The sequence below is a fragment of the Terrapene carolina genome, unplaced genomic scaffold (assembly GCF_002925995.2).
Source record: "Terrapene carolina triunguis isolate 2854851 unplaced genomic scaffold, T_m_triunguis-2.0 Scaffold247, whole genome shotgun sequence".
NCBI lineage: Eukaryota > Metazoa > Chordata > Testudines > Emydidae > Terrapene > Terrapene triunguis.
Window position 1 is genome coordinate 1300133 of NW_020664598.1, and position 22906 is coordinate 1323038.

The 22906-nt window shown below is 42.1% G+C and overlaps 1 protein-coding gene across 1 annotated transcript in view; it reads left to right on the forward strand.

Moving 5' to 3' along the window:
* ST13 (ST13 Hsp70 interacting protein) overlaps window positions 1-22906 on the forward strand; it is a 37430-nt gene that overhangs the window by 4308 nt on the left and 10216 nt on the right. The window contains exons 2-11 of the mRNA XM_024200408.2: window positions 686-740; window positions 2143-2212; window positions 2343-2413; window positions 3024-3090; window positions 4463-4547; window positions 10020-10130; window positions 12546-12648; window positions 19133-19249; window positions 20126-20177; window positions 21448-21548. Of these exons, the coding sequence (XP_024056176.1) occupies window positions 686-740; window positions 2143-2212; window positions 2343-2413; window positions 3024-3090; window positions 4463-4547; window positions 10020-10130; window positions 12546-12648; window positions 19133-19249; window positions 20126-20177; window positions 21448-21548 (832 nt within the window). The remainder of the gene's footprint in view (window positions 1-685; window positions 741-2142; window positions 2213-2342; window positions 2414-3023; window positions 3091-4462; window positions 4548-10019; window positions 10131-12545; window positions 12649-19132; window positions 19250-20125; window positions 20178-21447; window positions 21549-22906) is intronic.

Consider the following 22906-nt stretch of genomic DNA (forward strand, 5'->3'; position numbering starts at 1 on the left):
TACTAATCTACTAGTGTTAAAGAAACACTTGAGTACTCAAACAGATCGCTATCTAGTGTTTCATTTGCATTTGATAGTATTTTGTGTATGGCAGACTCAATATTTCTGTTATGTAGTTAGTTTGCCTTTTATTTGTGTGGACTTTTCACATACGACTTTTTTTTTTTATTGTTTTTTTTTTTACAGCAGAACATTAGTTGTTGTTGCATAAACCATTTTCAAATGGCTAGTTTTTCATTACCTGGTTCCTTCCATCAGAAAGTCTGTTCTTAGTGGGTGAAAACTGCTAGCATTTTTTAATGCTGCATTATCTAAAGATGGAAAAGGATCTAACAAAATTGTATCCAACTTTCTCCAAAACTTATCTATAGGTCAGAGAGCAGCATGACCAATTTCTGCTTTCAAAAAAGCAGCATTTCTTTTTTAAAATGAGTGTCTTACAATAGAGAACTTAAGATGCAGGGGCCAACTGAGTCAGAACTAACTATTGCTGCATTAAGCCAGATAAAATACTGGTGTGCATCTGCTTTTTGCTGTTGGATGCTTTCCCTTTGACAGATGTTAACTGGTGGGTTGATTCCATTTCAGCTTTTCTTGGGACAGTCCTTTCTCATTCTCTTTAATTGAAACCCTGCTGAAAAGGCTGCACTTCAATAACTTTTGTTTCCCCCCTTTTTTTAAAAAGCATGGGAGGTACGATACCACCTGCTCCGGATAATGCCTCTGCAGAAACAATGAAGGTAAGAGATGGGATATTTATAATTATAAACATTAGAATTCTGTGCCAAAAAAAAATTATTAAAAAAAATTTGCTGTCAGAATTTGCACGAAGAATGGGACAAATGGGTTTGTTTAAAATTTCCAAAGAAGATGACTGGAAACATCGAGGAATCTTGTATATTTGGTGCTGGATTGTGACCATTTCAGAGACTGAAGGGAGCCTTTTGTTAATAGTGCCTGCAGACTTGCCACACGCCATTCTGTCTAATGTACCTGAGCTCTTATTTATTATTTGTATTACCATAGTGCCTAGGTGTTCTAGTCATGATCCAGGATCCCAGTATGCTAGCTGCAGTACAAACAAAAAGAAGGTCCCTGCCCCAAAGAGTTTACAATCTAAGTATAAGAGATGAGACAACAAATGGCTACATACAGGAATGTAAGGACACAATGAGACCATGTTGGTCAGCTTGATAGACATTGGTATCAGTGCACCAGTGGCTTACCTATTGTCAAGTTTTTTGTAGGCATCATGGCAAAGGAAAGCTGGTGCATGATGAGGTAGCTTTAGATTTTTATTGGGAGCTTTTCCCAAATATGAGTGGCAGCATGGGAGAAAGCACAAAGGTGCTTGTTGGAAAATGTAAATACTCAGTGGAGCCTGGAATCAACATCTGGACAGTGTAGGAGAGATGATAGGGTCGGGAATTGGCCATGAAGGGCCTTGAAAGTGAAGTCAAGCAACTTATGTTTGATGCATAAGAGGTGAGGGAAGCCAGTGGAGGGATGCTAAAAAAGGTGTTATGGCCTAAGCAACAGACTAAGAAAATTATCTCTGCATCAGCATTCTGAATGGATATGAGAGGAGCACGATTACGTTGTCAAGGCCATAGAAAAAGGTGCTGCAGTAATTGAGACACAAGCTGAGTTTTAGCTGTATGGATGGATAGGAAAAGCTGTTTCTTAGATACTATGCAAAGAGGATCTCTGATCACAAATCAGCACATCTGTGGGCAAGGGAAATCCAGTTTCTGTGGTTCATTCAAACCTTGGTTCCACTGAGACTGGAAGTAAGGGGCAAATTAGTGTTCATTGCAATGTTGGCTCTAGTAATGTGGATGATACTACGTGGATGATATGCCAATTTACTTGAAAGTTGTTAAAGCATAAACCCTGAAGGAAAGTCTGACAAACTGCAATTTATGGGTCAGAAGTTGGCATTAGTGTAGGAAAGTGAGGAGAAGGGTTTTATGTCATTCTTTTAAAACTACAAATAAATCTCCTTAGCCATACGTGGGATATCCTTTAGCTGCTGAAGACTTTGTAGTGGAGTTTTCTGATGCCTTGGGATTGTTGGCCTGGAAATGGACTACTTGACCATAGATAACACATACCTACAGATTTCTGTCCTCCCTTTATTAGGATAAAACAGACAAGCAGCCAGAGGAGCCAGTTAAGCCACCAGAGCCTGAGAGTGAGGAGAGTGACTTGGGTAAGGAAGTAACTGTTACTGCAACTATTCATCAATTTGAACATGAATGTAGCACTATCTATTGTATTTGTAGGTGGAAGAATTTAATTTTCCACATTAGTGTTCAAATCCTTAACTTTTGTCTTTGCAGAAATTGACAATGAGGGAGTGATTGAACCAGACAAGGATGATCCCCAAGAAATGGGAGATGAAAATGTGGAGGTAAACATCTTCAGCTTCCATTGCATTGGAGGAGTTGCTGCTTCTGTATAGTTTTTGATGTTTTGTTTTGATTGTGGGTTTTTTGGGGGGGGTTGAGTGAAATTTAAACTCAAAGGAAACATATATTGGTTAGACAGCCAGTCATTGGTTTTTAATGCCTTCAGTTCTCCCTCTTCTCCCCCACCCCACCCTTCCCTTCCCTTCTGAACAGGAAACTCATCCATTGAAAATTAAGATCTCTCCTAACTAAAAGCCTGCTTCCGTCAGTGATAGTAGCAGAACTCCCATTAACTTTGGTGAGAATCATGGCTGGACATAAAAATGAGCAACTAAAATTTTTTTAAATGTCTGAAAACTAAATATAGAAATCCCTCACTAACAAATGAAAAATAATATTTGGGTGTCCTCCTATTCCTTATGAGCAGTGTGCTGCTCTCCTCCCTTCTTTTTTGAAATTGAACTTAAATACACTTGGGAGTCTCTGCTTGCTCAACTGAATCTTTAGCCCAAATTAGGCAGAATCCTAGAGTTAGAGAACATTAGTTCCCTTTCCTGACCCCCATCCAAGTCTGCTGCTTTTGGTCTCAACTTTGTTTCCTTTGTTTCATAGGTAACTGAAGAGATGATGGACGAGGCCAATGAGAAGAAGATGGAGGGCATTCATGCCCTAGGTGAAGGTGAGGGGTTCTGTACCTTAGCACATACTTGGAGGGTGTAGCTGTTATCAGCTGCTGTTGTGGCCAGTGCTTTCACTTACAAGTCTGTTAAAATCTGACTTAAAGCGTCCTGGAATTTTTCCAGTCTGCAGGAAGGAGTGGGGCTAGGGAGTGGACTGTTTAAAAGCTTCTGCTGGTGGAATTCATTCCTTGTATTGAGTTCCAGATATAATTTGTTGTCTTAACGAGACATGCCTAGAAGCATGGTAATACTGAAGTTCAATGGGGGAGCCCTTGTCTGCACACCCTGCTTTTTGGTTATGGATACCACTCTTCTTGCCTGCCAAAGCTGCTTGTTTTACACCCTCCACTCCATCATTGGTATCCTGGCACAACACAACTTCATTTTGTATATAAGATTCTGTATAAATTGTTTTCTGAAACACCTTAGTTAAATAAACAAATAAAGGAATAGCCCAGGAAAAGAAGAGATTGGGGGGGGGGACCAGCAGAGAACAAAGCTCTTAAATCGACACTCATCAAACTGATGAATAGAACACTATTTCTGCAGCCTGGTTGTGTACTGATGGGGAACCTGATGTGGCTCTATGGAATATCCATTTTAAAAAACATGTGTCCATCTTGTCCAAGTCTGTTTTCACAGCAGCATGTGTTGTGTCCTAGGCAGTCCACATGCTTTAGCTCAAAATCTTGATGTCTTCATGATTTCCTTGCTCTGCTGCCTTCCACTGTTTTGGAATGTCTTTGTTGCTAATCTCAGCGTTGCCGTACATGCAAATAGTCTTATTTAAAGGGACCCTTTGAAGATAAGGAAAAGTATTTTAGGGGGTATTTTTTTCTTACTAAAAACACATTAAATTTAAAATTCTCCATTTTAATAGTGGTTAAAAGTACATTTGGGCTGTCTTTCTAGGGATTACTAATTTTGGTCCAAAATATCTGCCATTATATTTTCTATAGGGAATTGTAAATGGACATATTTAACTTTTATTTTTAAATTGACTAAATTTCAAGTTGGTTTTGGGTACTACATCTGTCCATGAGTTCCTGTGCATGTTTTTGTTTTACCATTGCACTTCCAATTTTTAAGTGTTTTTCTTTCCCCTGTTGCTGTGTGGAAGACCCACATAAATAAAAGGGGAAACTGCATAAATAACTAGTAAAAAAAAAAGTCAAATGTGCAAAGTACATTGAAATAGATTATTTTATAGTAATTTGGGGTGGTGTTGGTTTTCAACAATACTGGTAAACTTTAAGACAGAAATGTGACTTTCTTCTTATGTTGGTGGTACACAACACTCAGTAGATGGTGGAAAACTGGATTTTATCTCCCTGTGGGGTAATTGAAACTTTACTGGTACTTGCCTTTCAGGTGAACTTCAGAAAGCCATTAACTTGTTCACTGAAGCAATCAAGTTGAATCCTCACTTAGCCATCTTGTATGCTAAGCGAGCCAGGTGAGTGATATATAGACCAGTGATTTGTTTTCCTATACATAACCTGATCTCTTTAAAGGGGCCATGGTGGACTAGAAAGCTGAGATTCCAGCTCGTATATAATTTGGGGGGAGATTTAAGGAGGAAAGGATATTCTGAATCTGTGTAAAGATTGGAAAAAAAGCAAAATAGCTTTTAGTTTTACATAATTCTTGGGAGTTATTGGACTGCAAGTCAGATGTGATAGACTGTCTCCTATTACATTGTTCAGTCTCTATCACAAGGTTATTTTAGGGGGGTTGCTGTATTGCCACCCTTACTTCTGTGCTGCCTTCAGAGCTGGGCGGCTGGAGAGCGGTGGCTATTGGCCAAACACCCAGCCCTGAAGGCAGTGCCTTGCCAGCAGCAGCACAGAAGTAAGGGTACCATACCATGCCACCCTTTCTTCTGCGCTGCTGCCTTCAGAGCTGGGTAGCTGCAGAGTGACGGCTGCTGACTAAGGGGCCAGTTCTGCAGGCAGCAGCACGGAAGTAAAGGTGGCATTGCCATACCATGCCATTCTTCTGTCCTGCTGCTGGCAGTGGCTCTGCCTTCAGAGCTGGGCTCCCTGCCAGCAGCCACCACTCTCCAGCTGCCCAGCTCTGAAGGCAGCACTGCCACCAGCAGCAGCGCAGAAGTAAGGGTAGCAGTAACTCAACCCCCCCCCCCCCCCAATAACCTTGTGACCGCCCCCACACACACACAACTCTTTTGGGTCAGGACCCCTACAATTACAACACTGTGAAATTTCAGATTTAAATAGGTGAAATCATGAAATTTACTATTTTTAAAATCCTATGACTGTGAAATTGACCAAAGTGGACTGTGAATTTGGTAGTGCCCTACTTATAAGGAAAATCTAAAGTTTCTTGTGTTATAGTTAGCAAGAAGACCATCTGCAATTAACTTTGTTTAGATTTTTTTCTCACCTAGATACGGAAATTACTTCCTGGGTCATCCAGTCCAGCTAACCTCCACTTTCTGTTCTGGCCATTGAGCATTGTTCTGCGTGCATGTGTACAGCTATATGTGCGGCCCTTCACTATGAAATGGTTGAGATTGCTATACAAAACCAATAAATTAGAAGTTAAATTACTTAACAGTACATACCCTCCATTCATCCATCCATCCATCCATCCATCAGCATGTCTTGCCATTATAATATGTTATAGACCACATCTCACAAAACCATGGTGGTTTTGTCTGGTATGGTGGATGTATCAACCTTAACTACTCAGTGGAGCTTTTGTATATTTTTTTAATGTTGTGGGTGAGGTTCTACAAAGTGGGGGGGGGGCAGACCTGTGGTGGGTAGAAGATGAAGAATACTTTCTGTCAAAAGGTCTGTATTAACCATTGTGTCAGTAGTTGCATGTGAACTCTTTTCTGCTGTAAGGTAAAACCTGACAGAAAAGTGTACCTCCTGACAGAAGGTTTTAGATAGACATAGCCTCAATGATCAGGCATCTGGGCACCCAGTCTCCTCTACCTCAGAAAATCACTTTTGTACACCTCTATATCAATCAAGTTTGTGTGTGTAGCCCACAAACTTCCAGTTAGAACATGAGGAACTGCTAAAGATGACCCCAAATACAACATTTGGGGTGTTTTAAGCTACTTGCTGCACTAAATATCCTTAGGATCCACCTCTATCAAGCTTTTGTCTGGATTGATTAACAATGAAAAGTAAGAAACAAGGAAAATTTTCAACCAGCGCCCAGATTCATATTATAAATTTATGGAGAGAAACGAGAAAAAAAACTGCACAGAAAATATAAAGGGTCGTAAAAACTGTATGAAACGTAACACCACTTGATTGCCTACTTCTGGAGAAATAAAGGGATTTATGCCCTGTTTTAGAATACAGTCCCTAACTCTGGAGTGGTTACCAGGTACCTCCATAATTTGTTGCTTGAGACCAGATCTTGATCGTGCAAATGCAACTCCCCTTTTCTATCTGGCTTGCACTGTATTTCCAACCTAGCTTATGAAAATGTGGGAGTCTTACAGTATGTCACAGAATTGTATAGCTTCAAACAGGCTCTTAATTCTTCAATACCTTTAAAAAATTTCCTGCAACACTTTTGATAAAATGGTGTGAGAGGTGGAAGTGCTGAAGTGGCTCATAACCACATAACTTATTTCCTTGTTAGTTAATCACTAATTATTTTGATAACAAAAGTTACATTTATAAAATGTGTCATTATTTACATGGTGTAGCAGTAGACTAGCAGGAGTTGGTGAATTTCTTGATGGTGGATTATGAGGAGGGATAGGAGCTAGCTGCAGTATAAAGGTTAAAACTTTAGATGATGCATGGACTACAGGGAGAAGCTGCTGCTTTTGAAAAGGACTTTTTTGTTAACAGCAGTTGAGAACTTACTACTTTCCATGATTGTCTCTCCCCCTGCCTGCATTGGTTCTTAACAGCCTCCTTTTGACACTAAGGAAGGATTTTGTAGCCATTGGCATGTTCGTGATTCTGCCTTCCCCAAGGTCATTTTTAGTTCAAGGTACCTTTCAGTCATAGTACTTATCCAGCAGTGTCCAGGACAATATTGCAACTATTGAAACAGAAGAAATTGTGAAATAAAACATGCTCTCCTAGATGAATATTACAAAAAGCTTTGCTAAGCAGTCCCAAAGCTAAGGTTTATAGAATATTGAAATGTTACCTATGGTATATAGCTTAAAATATCCTGTGTCCTTATAGACTAAAGGTTTCTGTCCCAGCTTTCCATGTTGGAGTCCCAAAATGTTACATGGTCTTCAAGGTTTCTATTTGGTCCCATGGTATGTCCATTTAGCCAAAAACATCTTTTCACATTCAGTGCTGGTAATAAAGCCCTTCATTTGTCCACAGCCATCTAGTTATAACTGACGTGACAAGCTATAAGTTATATCATGTTCTGCAACTAGACCATAATAAAACCAATGTGAAAGTCAACCTGGATTAGGCCTTTTTTCCTTAAATTCAGTAACTCCTCACTTAAAGTCGTCCTGTTTAACGTTGTTTCGTTGCTGATCAATTAGGGAACATGCTCATTTAAAGTTGTGCAATGCTCCCTTCTAATGTCTGCTTTGTCTACTGCTTGCAGGAAGAGCAGCCCCTTGCAGCTAGCTGGTGGGGGGCTTGGAACCAGGGTGGACTGGCAGCCCCCTATCAGCTCCCCGCTCTCCTAAGTTCCCTGTGCAGCAGCTGCCTGCCGTTCAGCTGTGTCCCTCCCCCCACTGCCATGTGTTGCTCCTGCTATCTGCCTTGGAGCTGCTCCCCGAGACGCCTGCTTGCTGTGCTGGGGGGGGAGGGAAAGAAGAGGGGGGCTAATGTCAGGGTGTCCCCCCTCCCCCTGCTCCTGCACCCCACTTACTCCCATCTTCCATAGAGCAGGCTCAGGGAGCTTGCAGCAGTTGGAGTCTCAGCAAGCTGATCTAATTAACAAGGCAATGTACTTAAGGGAAATGGGCATATCTCCCTCCATTCCTGCTGCCTTGCAGAGTGACAGAGTTCACCCTTAAGGGCTCAGCCAATTGCTAGTTCATCATTTAGCAGTAAGGGAAATATCCCACCCTCTGACTCCTCCACCTCAACCAAGCTTCACAATCATCATCACTGTGTACCAGTGTTAAATTGTTTGTTTAAAACTGTGTGTGTGTGTGTGTGTGTGTGTGTGTGTGTGTGTGTATATATATAAAAAATAAATAGTCTTTTGTCTGGTGAAAAAATTTTTCTCTGGAACCTAACTCCCTCATTTACATTAATTCTTATGGGGAAATGGATTCGCTTACCATCGTTTCACTTAAAGTCGCATTTTTCAGGAACATAACTACAACGTTAAGTGAGGAGTTACTGTACCCGCTGTTTCTGTCACTAATGGTTTTCTGCCTATTTGGAATAGGCCTACCAAAAGCTTTTTTGGTCTGGTTCCTTTTAGAAGAAAAATCAGAGTGAACAAAATCCAGGGTGGTTCTTGAATACTGAAATTACTCTCTGAATAAAAACCACATAGAAAACATCAGTTGTTTAAGGACACTGACTTACCATAAATGATTCATCCAAGTACAGCTTTCTGTCCAGTCTGGGTCATTGGCCAATGCTCCATGTAGTCTACCCTCAAACCCAGCATCCCTGTTAATCTCTCAGTTCACTGTTTTATGAATTGGCCCTTAGCACCAGCTCTGTCTGGTTTTTACCACCAATTGAGAAATTCTCTTCCCTTGCTGATCCCAACTTTACAGTGCATCTGAGTTGTGTGTGTAGGACTTAGTAAACTTTTTTAACATAGAACTTGAACTCTGCATAGAACTTGAACCTTGTCTTCCTTCCACCCTCAAGTGGTTCTTGCTGATCAAGACTGAGGCACACTGATGAAAGCTTGCACGGTCCCTGCTCATGATTCACCTGTCCAGGGGCTACATGGCAGACTTCAGTAACCAAGACAGAACTCTCACCAGCACAAAATCTTTTGTCTTTAGAATTCTTTAAATACATGCCTGTAGAGGGGTTTGGCTGGGGCTCGTCCCTCTCCGGGGCGGCAGGGAACCATACCGCCTCGCTACTTCCGTTCAGTTGTGATGGGGAATTAGCCTGGCTGCGGGGGTCTCGTGCCATGACAGCAGTAGAGGCAAACATAAGTTATTCACACCCGGTCCACAGGCAGTAGTGAGTCACAGGCTCAGGTCCTCAGACAGGAGCAGAGCAACTGTTATATAACGAGCAGGCCCCGGCCCTGGGTCAGGGTGGGGCAACAGAGTCAATGGCTCAGGCCCTCAGGCAGGCGCTGAGCAAATAGGTAAACAGCAAGTCCAGACTCCTGGCTCCGAAGGGCCTGGGAGAGGGGGAGACTGCCACCCACAAGTTGGGGTGGGGGGAAGGGTTGCAGGCCCACCCACTCCACTGTGTCCCAGCCCTGGGCCCTAGCAGCAGCAGAAGGCCTGCTGCTGTGTCAGTGGGGATCCTGGCCGCAACACTGACATAGGCTCTGGCAGCGCTGCAGCCAGACTAGGGTCGACTGCCCCCGAGCTACATCCTAACTCCCACTCTAGAGGTACCTGGGTCCAGATGGTGTCCTCCAAAGGGTCAAGCACCATGGGCTCCTCAGGGTAACTGACGAAGGGTAGGCTTGGCAGCTCCTCCAGGTTCTGGTCATCATCAGGCATCGGCCAGTCTTCAGGTCAGCCGCCAATTGCTGGGGTCTCCCAACCGGGAGCTAGGCCACAGGCATCTGGCCTCTCTAGCAGCTGTTGTTCTAGTGAGCTCTGGGGAGCGGGCACAGGATTCACTGGCTCCACCCACTTTGGTGTCCGGAGAGGCTCGTCCCTCCCCGGAGTGGCGGGGAACCACACTGCCTCGCTACAATGTCTTTTAGTTTTCTTGCCTGTGAGAGTTGGCAATGGACAACATTGGATGGAGATTGGTTTTTAAATATGTACAATAAATCTTGTCCTTTTTGTCAGTGTCTTTGTGAAACTACAGAAGCCAAATGCTGCCATTAGAGACTGTGACAGAGCCATTCAAATAAACCCAGATTCAGCACAGACCTACAAGTGGCGAGGGAAAGCTCACAGGTAAAGAATTGCAGCCATGTTTCACCTCCCCCTTCACTCATTAGTGAGGGAGGCAATTTTTGTTCTTTTTCTACCCTAATCCATTACGGCTTGTGAATTGTTTATCTGATGTTTTGTGGGAAGGAGGAGATGATTTAGTGGGAGGGTAAATGTTTCTGGTACTAAATGTCCTTTTATTAGCCATCACCAAAATCTTCTGATTGGTCATTGAACATTCTTAACTGTAGGGCTATGATTTTTATTCGTCAACTGGTATAACTTGAATTTTGCTAGTCTTTCATGCCAAAGAATCCCAACACACTTTATACTAGTAAAAGTAAATTGTTTAGGACTAGTAGTGAAGGCTCCAATCTAAAATGTCCAAAAACCTGTAATGAAATACTTTACTTTTTGTAATATAAGTATTAAATGTAATAAGGAATTAACAATTAAATGGGTAGGTGTTTTGACATCCTTCTTATGAATAGGATAGAATGAGTTTTGCTATTAAAGTAATGAAAATTGGATTTTTTAAGCAAAGTTTAGTAAATTCTGTAATTACTTTCTATGGAGTTGTCTTGGTTAACTGTCTTATTCTTCTCTCTGCACCCACACATCTCAAGAATGATGATCTTCTAAAGTTTTTAAACTTGTTTTGGAGGCATATAACAGTTAAGGAGGAACAAACTAAACTGTTAGTAAAAAAGCTACTTAACATTGAAAATCAATTTTTGCTGCTTTCTTTTGGGCAAGATTATTTTTTCTACATACATCCCTTAACAGGGTCCATGATGGGTGGTATCTGCTTAAGATAGCAGACCATCACTAGGATAACAATCCTATTTGCAGAACTGGTAATGAAACATTAGCAATGTTTTCTAAAGGACTTTGAAAATGTCTAATATGTATTCTCATTTAGTGAATACTCAGGAACTCTGCTCTTGAGAAAGTGTACTGTAGTATATTTAAGGATTTTTGGAAATCAGGACCAGAGTTTTGCATCATCCTAAAAATTGCACCTCCTAGCAACCTCATGATTCCAGTGTTCCCTTGAATCATGTTGGGGCATTGGTTCATTACCAATGCACCATGTGCTAAATTATATGAGATCTGGTCAGATCACGATCTGCAATGTTTTCACTTGAGAACTACTTACAAGACCATGGAGGCCCTTATCTTAACATATCCAAATGATATTAAAACTTTCCTTGGTGTGGTTGACTCTAATACACCCTGAAGTAGTGTTAGAGGGCCTGATAGAGTGGGGGAATATCCATGCTTTATGATTCTATTCCTGGCTGTGCCACTAGCCTGCTGGTTAAGTCACTGCACCTCTACTTCCATTTTCACCATCCATAAAATGGGGATGATATTGCCTCCTTTGTGTAGCACTTTAAGATCTATAGGCAAAAAGTGCTGTGTAAGAGTCAGGTGGTATTATCCTTAATATAACTAGCCAAGCAAAATGAGGCTCAACACTCATTGACCAAGTGAAGCAAGGCTCTGCACTCAAACTGATGGCATGTCTCTATCTTTTTCTGTCTGTATGTAATCTGATCAATTCCAAAATTATAGGAAATTCTCTGTGTATCAATGGGCGGAACCATATTGATTTTGGGGAAAATTGAAAAAGCCTGACTTCTACTAAAATCACCATTTGGTTACTCATGATATAGTGGTGAGGCAGTGATCTCAGGGCTAGAAAATAGTGGTTAGGGTGCCAGGGAGCTGCTTCTGCCTGCACCACCAAATGGACACTATGTGGGCCTGATTTTAGTGGAAATCAGGCTGCTGAAAGTCCCTCAAGCTGGGTCCGTTAGGCCCCTCCCTGCTTCGGTCAGAACTATATTGATATTGGTGAAAACTGGAAAAGCAAGCTTTTTTGGATTTCCAACTTTCACCAGAATCAACAAGGTGTTCTGACCAGAGTGAGTGGACAAGGGCCTGGCTGGGTGTACAGCTCAGCCTACAGAAGTAACAAACTCTTTAGCAATAGATACTATTAGTCACTTAAACATTTTAATTGACTATACAATACCTGTTACTGAGGTACACCTTTCTACTTTGGGTAGGGAGTACCTTGTTTTTCATAACAGCAACCTCTTTTTTCTGCTGTTCAGAGGAATGGCACTAATTGGCTTCACAGCACTCATTTGGCTTCTCTGCCAGCAAAAGTGGTAGTTGTGTTGTAGGAGTATAAAGCAGCAGGGAAGTATCCCCTGAGGGCTTCATGCTCTTGAGGCTTTTTTTCCATGATCCACAGTAATGATCAAGTCTTGGACTTTTCTGTAACCATTCAGGTGCTCATTTGTGTGTCCACTTATAAAAGGTTCATGTGGATCCAGGTAAAGGGACATTGGCTACCACCTTGTCTGTTGCGAATTAAAGGATGGGAAGAGAGCGCTACTAACCCCATATTGGTTTCTTCAATTCCAGACTCCTGGGTCACTGGGAGGAGGCGGCACATGACCTTGCATTGGCATGTAAACTGGATTATGATGAAGAGGCTAGTGCCATGCTGAAGGAGGTGCAGCCAAGAGTAAGTGGGGTGGGATGATGGAATAAATTGGCTTCTTCATGGTGACTTCTGCCTATTCTTGCTTGTTAGAGAGACTTCTGAAAGCTTCTGGAGGCTGTAAACATTTTCCTTTGGGGATACATAAGTGCTCTTGCAGTATCAAACATTCAGAGATGGTTATAAAACAACTCTGTGGCTTAAATTGCATTGATTTTCTTTCCATTTCCAGTTGTGGGTAACTGGATCTTTGAGTGTGGTGCTTCTGCATATTTATAATTACCTGCCCCTTTCCCTCTTGTTCTTTCGAGTTATAAGCTGAGTTTAGCAGAAGGAGCTGAGACAGTTGGGGTCATGCATCCCTTTGTAACCCCAGCTCTGAGTATTCAGAATTGAGGACACTCAAATAGCTGCAATGGATACTGCTTTCCAGAAAGTTCCTGAGGCTCAGAGACACTGGGGACTCCTCTTATAGTGTGAATATGCAGAAGCAATGTTCTCAACTCATGATTTCTATAGTAAATTTCTTCCACTACTCTACCACTGGGGGGCAGCATATGCTTTCCTTAAAAGCAGCTATCATTCTCCTTTATGAATTTGCCTCTGCAGAACACCACTGCAGACATCCCATGCTGAGCCATGTGATCAGTAGTTTCTGAGCAGTAGTTAACAGTTGGAAGGTGTGTAATATTTCTCCAAGTCAGACATTGCATAAATTAATGGTATAAATATCTTGTCTAATGGTTCCTCTGTTTCTTTTCATTCACCTGTTAGGTTGGTTCTGTGACCACTCTATCCCTTTCTCTTTTGTTATTCTTACATAGTGGTAAATAGTTCATGTGCAGTTTTAATAGGTATGGAATAGGATCAAGTTTTTTTGTTAACATTTTAGTTGCTTTGGGTCTTGGTCAAGATCACAGAGCCACTTAGGAATCCTGTAGGGTAGGTTCCTGTGACCCTGCACACACTGTTCCTTGCTTCAGATAGACGTGAAATGCCTCAGAGAGGGACCCTGCCAAATGCTGGAATGTCTACAAGGCTTTATCCAAAAAGGTCCTGAAATCTCTGCTTCAGAATCTGCTTATGCAAGAGGGTCTGGTAGCTCAAGTCTGAGAACTTTCCAGAAAAAGTCTCCCCGGGTATAAGTAGTTTGTCTGGTGGGCCATCCTTGGAGTAGAAGTCTGTGCTAAATCCCAGGCTGAAAGGGGTTATTCTCTAATGTGCCCTTTAAGCCATAGGAACCAAAAAGGCAGTTTCTTAGGCTTTGAGTTCTTAAATTGGGGCAAAGGAAAGCGCCTCTTACAGTGCTGGTGGTGCCAAGACCAGTCCTGGTAAGACAGCAGTGCTCCACTGATCTCATTGTCAAATTTAGCTAAGTGTGAGGCAATTGGCTTTCCTTGATCCTAAGGAAGGATAGGGCCTCTTCAGATCTGGGCTTGTTTGCTTCAAGACACCAATTGGATTGGTCTGCCAAAAGCATCTTTTGAAGGCTCTGATGCGGAAGGGGGTTTTGCACTAACTACTCTCCCTTAGGTCTGCTGGGTTGGTTCAGGTGAGACTGTTGCTGAAGCAAGCTGGTGCTATCATCCTTGCTATGCATGGTTCTTTCCAGACTTAAGCGCAATGCCATGGGCTACTTCTCTCTTGTTACAAAGGTTCCTTGCCATTCTACAACCGCAAGGAGAAGCTAGTGCAGGCATAGGAACATTCTTGGCACTTCAGATGTCAGCTTGGGCAACTTCAGACTTAGCTAATTTGCTTTCATCCATGTGGAGGGGGTTTGGGGAAGTTGGCACTTTGACATTATGGTGGTCTTCCTGCATCAATGCTCTTTTGAAAAGTGGTAGCTGTGATATTCCAGAGAAGGCTTCCCACATGATCCTTTGTCATCTGCCTTCTTTACTTTACTGCCTTCTATACTGGTTCTGCCTGGTGTGTAGGGTAATCAGTGATTTGATACCCCCCCTTTCTACTTCATTCCCTAGCTGAGGCTTTTTCAAATGCTTTCTCCTGGTCTCAAGTGATTTCAGGACATGGTAGTGGCTGTGCCCAGGAAGCTAAAAGTGTCTGTTGAAATTGGTCAGGTAGGTCTGGAGCCCCTCTGCCTGTGAGGTTCACTTTACAGGAAATAGGGTTCCCATGTCATGTTGTGAGGAAGGGATGAGTTGTATTTTAGATTTAGTTGAGATGGAAGTAATAAATTAAAAGCTGAAAAAGTAAAATTTACCCTAAGTACAAAAAATCCAGAAAGTAATATATTTGGCATGAAGGCTTATTTCTTCTCCATCTTGATTCTGCGGGCCTCTGGTTATGTGGCCTGACATAGCTTATAGCCTGGGATGGTCTTATGAGTCTAAATCATCCCCTAAGGCAAAAAGCAGGAGTTTCTATAGGGTTTTGAATGCTAAGAGGTCTCTAATAATTAAGGGCTTCTTAAGATACATTGAATACAGCTGACAGGCTTTTGTCCACAGCTGTTTCTCAAGACATTCTCTTGGTTCAGACATTCAGGTCTCTTAGTGACTCAAACCAAAATAATAGATTTACTCTTTGAAAGGAGCTGACCATTTTTCTGTTTTAAGACCGATGAAGCCTTAAAAATTAAAAACCAGGAGGTCCATGGCCAGATCTCTGGGGCTGGGTTAATCTGTTCCTCATAAAGTCATCTTCTAGGTTCCTCAAAAAGGAATTTCAACAGACCGCTTCTGGATTGGTCTCCAATATAGACCCATGCATAGTGTCAAGTATCAGGGGGTAGCTGTGTTAGTCTGTATCTACAAAAACAACAAGAAGTCTGGTGGCACCTTAAAGACTAACAGATTTATTTGGGCATAAGCTTTCGTGGGTAAAAACCTCACTTCTTCGGATGCCCAAATAAATCTGTTAGTCTTTAAGGTGCCACCAGACTCCTTGTTGTTAATATAGACCCAGGCAGTCTATGAATCTCTCTATCCCCGTTGGGAGGCAAAGGTCTTCCTCCTTTCCCTTGACTACCTCATTAACATATGCTGCATTTCAAAAGCAAGGATGTGGTAAAGGATCCTGAACCAGTTCCAAAAAAATCAGATCTTCTTCTCTTCTCCTGCCTCTCCATTTGGGGACTTTGTCCCAGTATTTTTTAGGCATGGTGAAGTGTTTCTCTGGAACAGTGGGTCCTAGATCCCATAAGTGAGTATTCCTTCCAGTTATAAGCCATACCACATCTTAACTCCCTTTACTTTTTCAAGCATCCTTCTCAGAAACTGCTGCAAAAGGAGGTCTTGGCAACCATATTGGGAAAGGCTCTGTTCTAGACTTCTGCAAATTGAAGAAATTACCTAAGGAAAACAAAATTCTACCTGTCTGTTCTGGGGAGCATAATCCTCTCAATCTTCAGGACTGGTATGGAACCATAGCTCTGAAGACTTCTACTTCCACGCCTTGATAAAGCAAAAGCACAGGAAGTATCTTTGGCAATAACTAATATAAGGTTCTACTTTTTGGACTGGCAGCACCCCTAACGGTATTCACCAAATGCTTGGCAGTGTTTACAGTTAATCTGTATGGGGGGCCTTAGGTGTGTCCATATCTGGCTGACTGCTAAAAGATCAGTCTTTCCTGCAAGGCAAGAGTTACCATGCTGTGCCTTGCTGCTCCTTCAGATCTCTACAGTAAACTGAATATATCTTGGCTACAGCTCAAGGGCTAGTCTTCACAGAAGACCCCCTTAGATTCTGCAAGAACTCTAGCTTGACTGCCTAGGGAAATGGTCCAAGAACTCATCCAGAGAGTGGAGGTAGCAAAGTCTAGATTAGAAGACCCAGTGAAATTATCGGAGTGTTGAGCCTGATGTCTACTGCACTTTTGTCTCCAACTCTGCAAGGCTTCAGGTGCACAACCCTTGAAAGGGTGGCTGAATCTGGTGTAAAAACCAAACAATTGCCGCTGGACGTCCAGTACTCTGCTGTGGGCAAATACTGCCAAAGAGTATCTTCAAGGGTTTAATTGGATGATTAATTAGATGATAGTCTTGGTTGACTCGTCTCAATAGAGATCCTAAAAGCACTCCTCAAACTTACCATGGTGTGTGGAAGCCTCAGGAATGAAACTCCACATGCTCTTCCTCGAATTGGGAGCCATCAGACTCTTTCATAAATCTTTACTTCCAGAGGTTGAAGGGTAATTGATGTAGATTCCTACAGATAACATGGTTATGATTAAGGCTACAATTTAATCACAGGTATTTTTAGTACAAGTCATGGACAGGTCACAGACAATAATCAAAAAATCACAACCCGTGACCTGTCCATGACTTGTGCTATAAATATCTGTGACTAAATCTGGGGGGCTTTGGGGTGCTGCTGCTGCTTGTGGGGTAGGGGGCAGGGTCCTGCCACTGCTGCTCTAGGAGTGGGGATGTCAGCAGCCCGGGGCCCTGTCGCTGCTGCTCCGGGCAAAACCCAGGACTGCTGTTGCAGAATCTGTGACCTCCGTGAAAGACTTGCAGCCTTAGTTATGATATATTACTTTGAGAAAGTGAAACTCAGTTGCCTCTGTGAGGAGGCAGTCTTTCTGTAGGAATTGAGCATCCAAAATGAAGTGAACCTGTCTGCTCTGCCCTATTAGGTTATAGGCTACATTTTTAAGTATACATCTGATACTGATCATTACCAGTGGCGACTCAGACTCTTGGTGGCTCATCTTATCTGCCTTGTGGGCTCATCCAGATATGGATTTCTTTGCTACAAATCAATACAATAAGTGCCTGAAGTTTTGCTTGAGCAGGCAAGGATCCACAGTGCTTAGTGAATGTCTTTCTTTTATACTGGGAGTTAAGGGAAAGCTGCTTTGAGACAGTAATCTTAATCATGTCATTCTGAACGTGGCAAACCTATTTCTCGGAGCTTCCAGCCTGTCCATTCATTCATTCTTCTCATGAGTCAAGTGTTCCTTCGCCCAGCAGAGAAACAGGGTTACACTTCTGGACCTCAGATTCCTTTACTCAGCAGCATGGCTGGTGATCTGCTTACTATGTCTCTGTGAAAGAGACCACGTCTGTCAATCCTAAGACTTTTAAAAAACATTTTACAAATTTATACTCTCCCATCTAAAAGCCTATTGATCTTTCAGACTCTAATTTGGTATTTGCTAGATTCATGAAAAGGCCCTTTTGAGCCCATGGATTCTTGCATTCAGTAATACTTCTGGCTGAAGGGGCAAGATTTAGGCTCTAAGTGTCTGTCATTTTTGAAAATGAGACTTAGGTTCTGCTGAAAACTTATCCCTTGTTTTTAGTGGTCATTACCATGGCAGGAGAGTCTAGGAGTTGCAGCCTCAATAGCAAACACTTATTCTCATATTCCACATCAATATATTACTGCCTGTATATTTATCAAAGCCCCAGAAACCCCTGGGGAGGTAAGGCTGTGTACTCTGGATTCTGAGGGAATGTTTACTACTTAGAACTAAGCTGTGTAGCCTCTATAGAGAGAGAGATAAGGGTCAAGCCATCTCAATTCAAAGGCTTTCTAACTGGATAAGAGTATATCCAGTCATTTATGCACTAGGTAGTGTTCTTGTGCGTGAGTCTCAGGGTGTGAGCTTTCAGCCAGAGGAATGACCGCCTCAAGCAAATTATAGATGCATGCCACTATCTGAAATCTGCAGGGTTGCTATGTGGAATTCAGTGACTTAAGACATGAACCATGTTCCCAACACTATCGAAAGCAGAACTTGGTTTCAGGAAGGCAGTGCTTCAATTACTTTTCCACTTGTAGGGGTCCTCACTTGGCTCCCTTCCTTAAGGAGATCACTGGTAGGTAGTCTTCTGCAGTGGGACTCTGTAGAGGCAATACATTTGGAGAACATTTGTGAGAAGCAACTTCTTTTCCACCTCTCCTTCCCTGCTTGAGTTCAGGGAAGCTCTGGTTTAATAAGGAACTTGCATGCAAGTGTTTTTACATATGAAGACATCTAGAAGACAAAAACCCCAACGTTTTACAAAAGTAGAATCAGGAAGTGATCTTTTGCCCTAATTGTCAAATTTTGCATGCACAGCGGTGGTGTTTTTGGAAGCAACAAAAATGTTCTTTGTATTGTTCTTGTGGAAGTTCCCTGTTTGTATGGCAAACAACTGGTATTGACTGTCTGTGGAAGAGTCCAGGCTTTTCTCTTACTGTTCTTGCTGGCCAAAGGTATTAGGTTGGGGAGCTCTATGATGTGGATGATAAGGGGAATGGTAAATCCCAGAGCTTCATGTAAAAAGGGAGTATGTTGGGGAAGTGCATATTTTGACTAGTCCAGTCATGTTGTTACGCCCCAATACTGCTGACAGTATTTGTAAGGTACATGTGGTAAATGTAATCTCTAAAGTCAGTTAATGCTACGTGATGAAGTCAACACTTGTTTTAAAAACTCACTGAAACTAGTTCAGTGGCTAAATTTATGCTGTATCTCAGAGGAAAACATCCATACTATGATGGCTCTATTGGAAATGCACAAGAATACTCACTGTTTCTTCCTGCCTCAGGCTCAGAAGATTGCTGAACATCGCAGGAAGTATGAGCGAAAGCGTGAAGAAAAAGAAATCAAGGAAAGGCTGGAGAGAGTAAAGAAGGCCCGAGAGGAACATGAGAAAGCACAGAGGGTGAGCTTTTGATACAAAACCATTTTTTAAAAAGCGCTGCATAATCTTGGGAGTAGTGCAAGGTTAGTTTTTTTGGTAGAAATTCTATTGTATGCAACCCCTTTCATGTATATTTTTAAAAATGGAATTATAGTATTTGTATTACGATAACGCCTAGGAGTCTTAATCATGGACCAGGACCCAGTTGTGCTAGGTGCTGTGTGTCTTGGTTACTTGATTATCTGAGAAGTGAAATCAGAGGTGGATTCTGCATCCTCAGATTCTGTTGAATCTCTGGAATATCCAGTTACCAGTTTCACCACTGCTTAACTTTTCACTTCCTTCTTGACCACACAACAGAGCAAAGGTTTTCTTAAAAATTTAACTTTTAACAGTAATTAAAGCATATGAATTGCCTGTATTCAGTAAGTTGAATCTCAGCACAAAGGTTTTTTTGCTGAACATGATTCTGATTTCCTCTTCCCCTCTCCCCCTCGCTTTTTTCCCCTCTCTCTCTCTCTCGTTTCTCACGTACCCTCCTCCCCACCTTGCCATCTGGTTTTCCTCTCACTTCTGTTGTATGTAGGTACTTATGTGGCCCTCATCGCTAGTCTCTTAAGCAGGGGTAGTTTTTTTTCTAGGTCAAAATTTCTTGGTCAAGGTATAGTCAGGGTCCAGACTCCAGAGAACATTTTTAAAAAACCCAAAAAACTATAATAATAAGTAAATAAAAAAAGATTTTGCGGTCCATTCTGCGGTCCTGCCTATTGACTACCCCTGCTCTTCAGTGTCTCGAATCTAGCTGATGCTGTTTTTTTCCCCAAAAGGCCACTTAGGTAGTAGGAGGCTGTCTTCCATTTCACTGCTCTTTCTGGAATGATGTGCTTTCATTTGCAGGAGGAAGAAGCCCGGCAACAGGCAGGAGGAGCTCCGTTTGGTGGCTTTCCAGGTACCTCATGTTTTGGGAATCATAATCAATTAGGCGCAGAAGGAGGTTGGCTTTTCCATGTGAGGCAGGGCCAGAGCTTTCATTTATTCTCAATATCCTTCAGCGAAAGGACAAGGCTGTGAGAGCAGGAACTTGAGAAGCCTTTAATTTTGAAGGGATGAAGGGGAGAGGGACTCTTCCTACCAACTACTGAGTATGACTCATGGTGTGTAGTAAATAAAGGTGAGGGGATTCAGAGCTCAACAGTGAAGATTGTTGGGTTGGAGAGAGTTGTGTGTGAGAAGAATATTAAAAATGATATATTGCTTAGCCAACCAGGAGTGAGGAATAGAACTCTGTAAAAATACTTTTAGGAGGGAAAGGAGTTGTCCAAGGTGACCTGGAGGGCTCTCTTGAAGAGTAATATGATGAGATTGGGTGAAGGGAAATTCAGACTGAATATTGAGAAATATGTGCTGGGAGTGAGCTGGGTTCAGTTGAGTAGTTTCTCAAAAGACATAGCAGAATCCATTTAATAAGACCTAATTTCTGTACTGTTCAGAGGGAACCCATCTTTTCCCCAGCATTGGGATATAATAAGCCTGCTATAGTTGCATGCTCTTGGCACTATAATTTGTTTGCAATGAGTATTGGGGAGAAATTGGGACTTCTGTGCCAGTGCATGAGGAGACTTTCCTGGAGGGTGCGGTACACTAAGTGTAGGCTGGCTTCAAACTAGTTCTACCAGGGAATTGATGAATGAGCAGGGACCCCACCCCGTGCTCAACACACATGATGTATTCTGGTTTAGTGTCCAAAATTGGCATTTCTTATGGCACTTTGTTTATTTTGTTAATACATGACTAAGCATTCAGCCTAAGATTTCTACTGTGTGCTTTGTTCATGAGGTGTGTCTTTGCTGACTTCCTGCCCCATGTTACTTCTGCCTCAGACACTTAAACTCTTTTTATGCTACTGGATTTGTGCTGATAGGCTTTACCTGGTTTGGTGAGTTAACCCGAAATAACTGCAGCCTTTGTTATGAGCCTCTTATTGCCTTAGATCCCAAAAATATGGATGAAATGAAATGCATATATTCACAGGAAGAGAAGGTGATGAAGCCCCTACTTTCTAGTTGGTGGAACAACAGTAGCCTTGTGGAAGACCTGTTTGTTCACCTTCCTGGCTGGGACTGGTAAAAGATGGGCTGTCCTGGGCTATGTGCATGTGCTTGTGTATAGATGACGACTGAACTTTTTCCTTTGTGTATTCTTGTCTTTTCTATTTGCAGGTGGGTTTCCTGGAGGTATGCCTGGAGGTATGCCAGGCATGGCAGGGATGCCTGGTCTCAATGAAATTCTCAGTGACCCAGAGGTTCTTGCAGCCATGCAGGTGAGGACTTGCAGTGATAAAACATAAACATGCAAAATGAGGATACAATGTATGTTCTCGTCACTTACAGGGGGAGGAAAAATCTTTTTCTTATCCAAGTTGGGAGGTTTTTTCCCTTAAGACAAATGACAAGCAGTTAGTGAAACCCTCTCTAACAGCATGGGTGGCATCACTCTTTTTGGAATGACCATATAGGCTATTTGTCTAGCTGGTTGTGGCTAATACTCCTGACCTTCCACTGCCCCAAGATATTCTAGACAAAACTAGAATTGTACAATACAGCATGCACTCTAGCTTTTTGGAGCTATTTTCTCCCTCTCTTTTTTGCATGGTTTTGTGGGACTCTCATTACACTACTTCTACGAGATCTGACCCTACTGTGAATGGGAAGGCTTGTTGTCTTTTGAATGTGTATGGATAAATCTTGTTGTTCCTATTGGGATCCAGGAAGTGAGCGGGCGGAAGCCCGCCCTCTACTAAAGGACCTCCCCCCAGCCTAAGGGGAGTATCCACAGGTCCGGGATTCCAAGTGAGTACGGGGGACAACTAAAGATAAAACAGGGACAGGAGTGAGGTCATAAGGCTAATTGAAAGGCAGAACACTGGGCTGGATGAACTGATCTGGCAAATTCCATATTACCATATATTAAAGCCCATTTTTCCCATGCTAAGAACATTCCATATCCTGTTAAACCAGTTATGGTGTTGGAGTTCAGAGGAGAAGCATTCCACTAACAGGCCCTAAGGCAAATCGGCAGTTGGCAGTTGTCGAAGAAAAATTATGGGTGGGTCTGAAACAAAACTGAGAGACTCTGAAAAGTCTACATGGGCAGGTATAAAGGTGTCTTATTGATCTTATTTAAACATGTAAATTGGACTTTAGTCCTGGATGGCTTTCAGATGTGAAATACTTAGTACCCTGGGCACACTGACCTGCTGAAACAGTTTTTCATAGCTGTTTTGAAGCCTTCTATGCCAAGCAAAAGCATAGCAAGAAATAATTGTTTGGAATGTCTTAAGCTTGCAAAATGTGTACAATGCTTTTGGCCCATGCAGACGTCATTAATTTTAATGATAGCAATACCTGGGAGCAAATCTTTACCGGAACTGGTGAGATCTGCAGTAATGGCTTCCAGGGCATGCATGAATAATACTGCAAGAAATTTTTTAGATCAAAACTTTCTTTGCCAAAAAATTCAGCTTTGGGTCAACCAAAAAGTTTAAAAAAATTTGTTTCAAATTTGTCAGTGTTTTTGGTTGAAAAACCAAAAAAACTACAAATGTTAAAAATGAAAACATTTCATTTTGATATTTTGGAAATATTAAACATTTCAATTTCCTGATTCAAAACTCCTTTG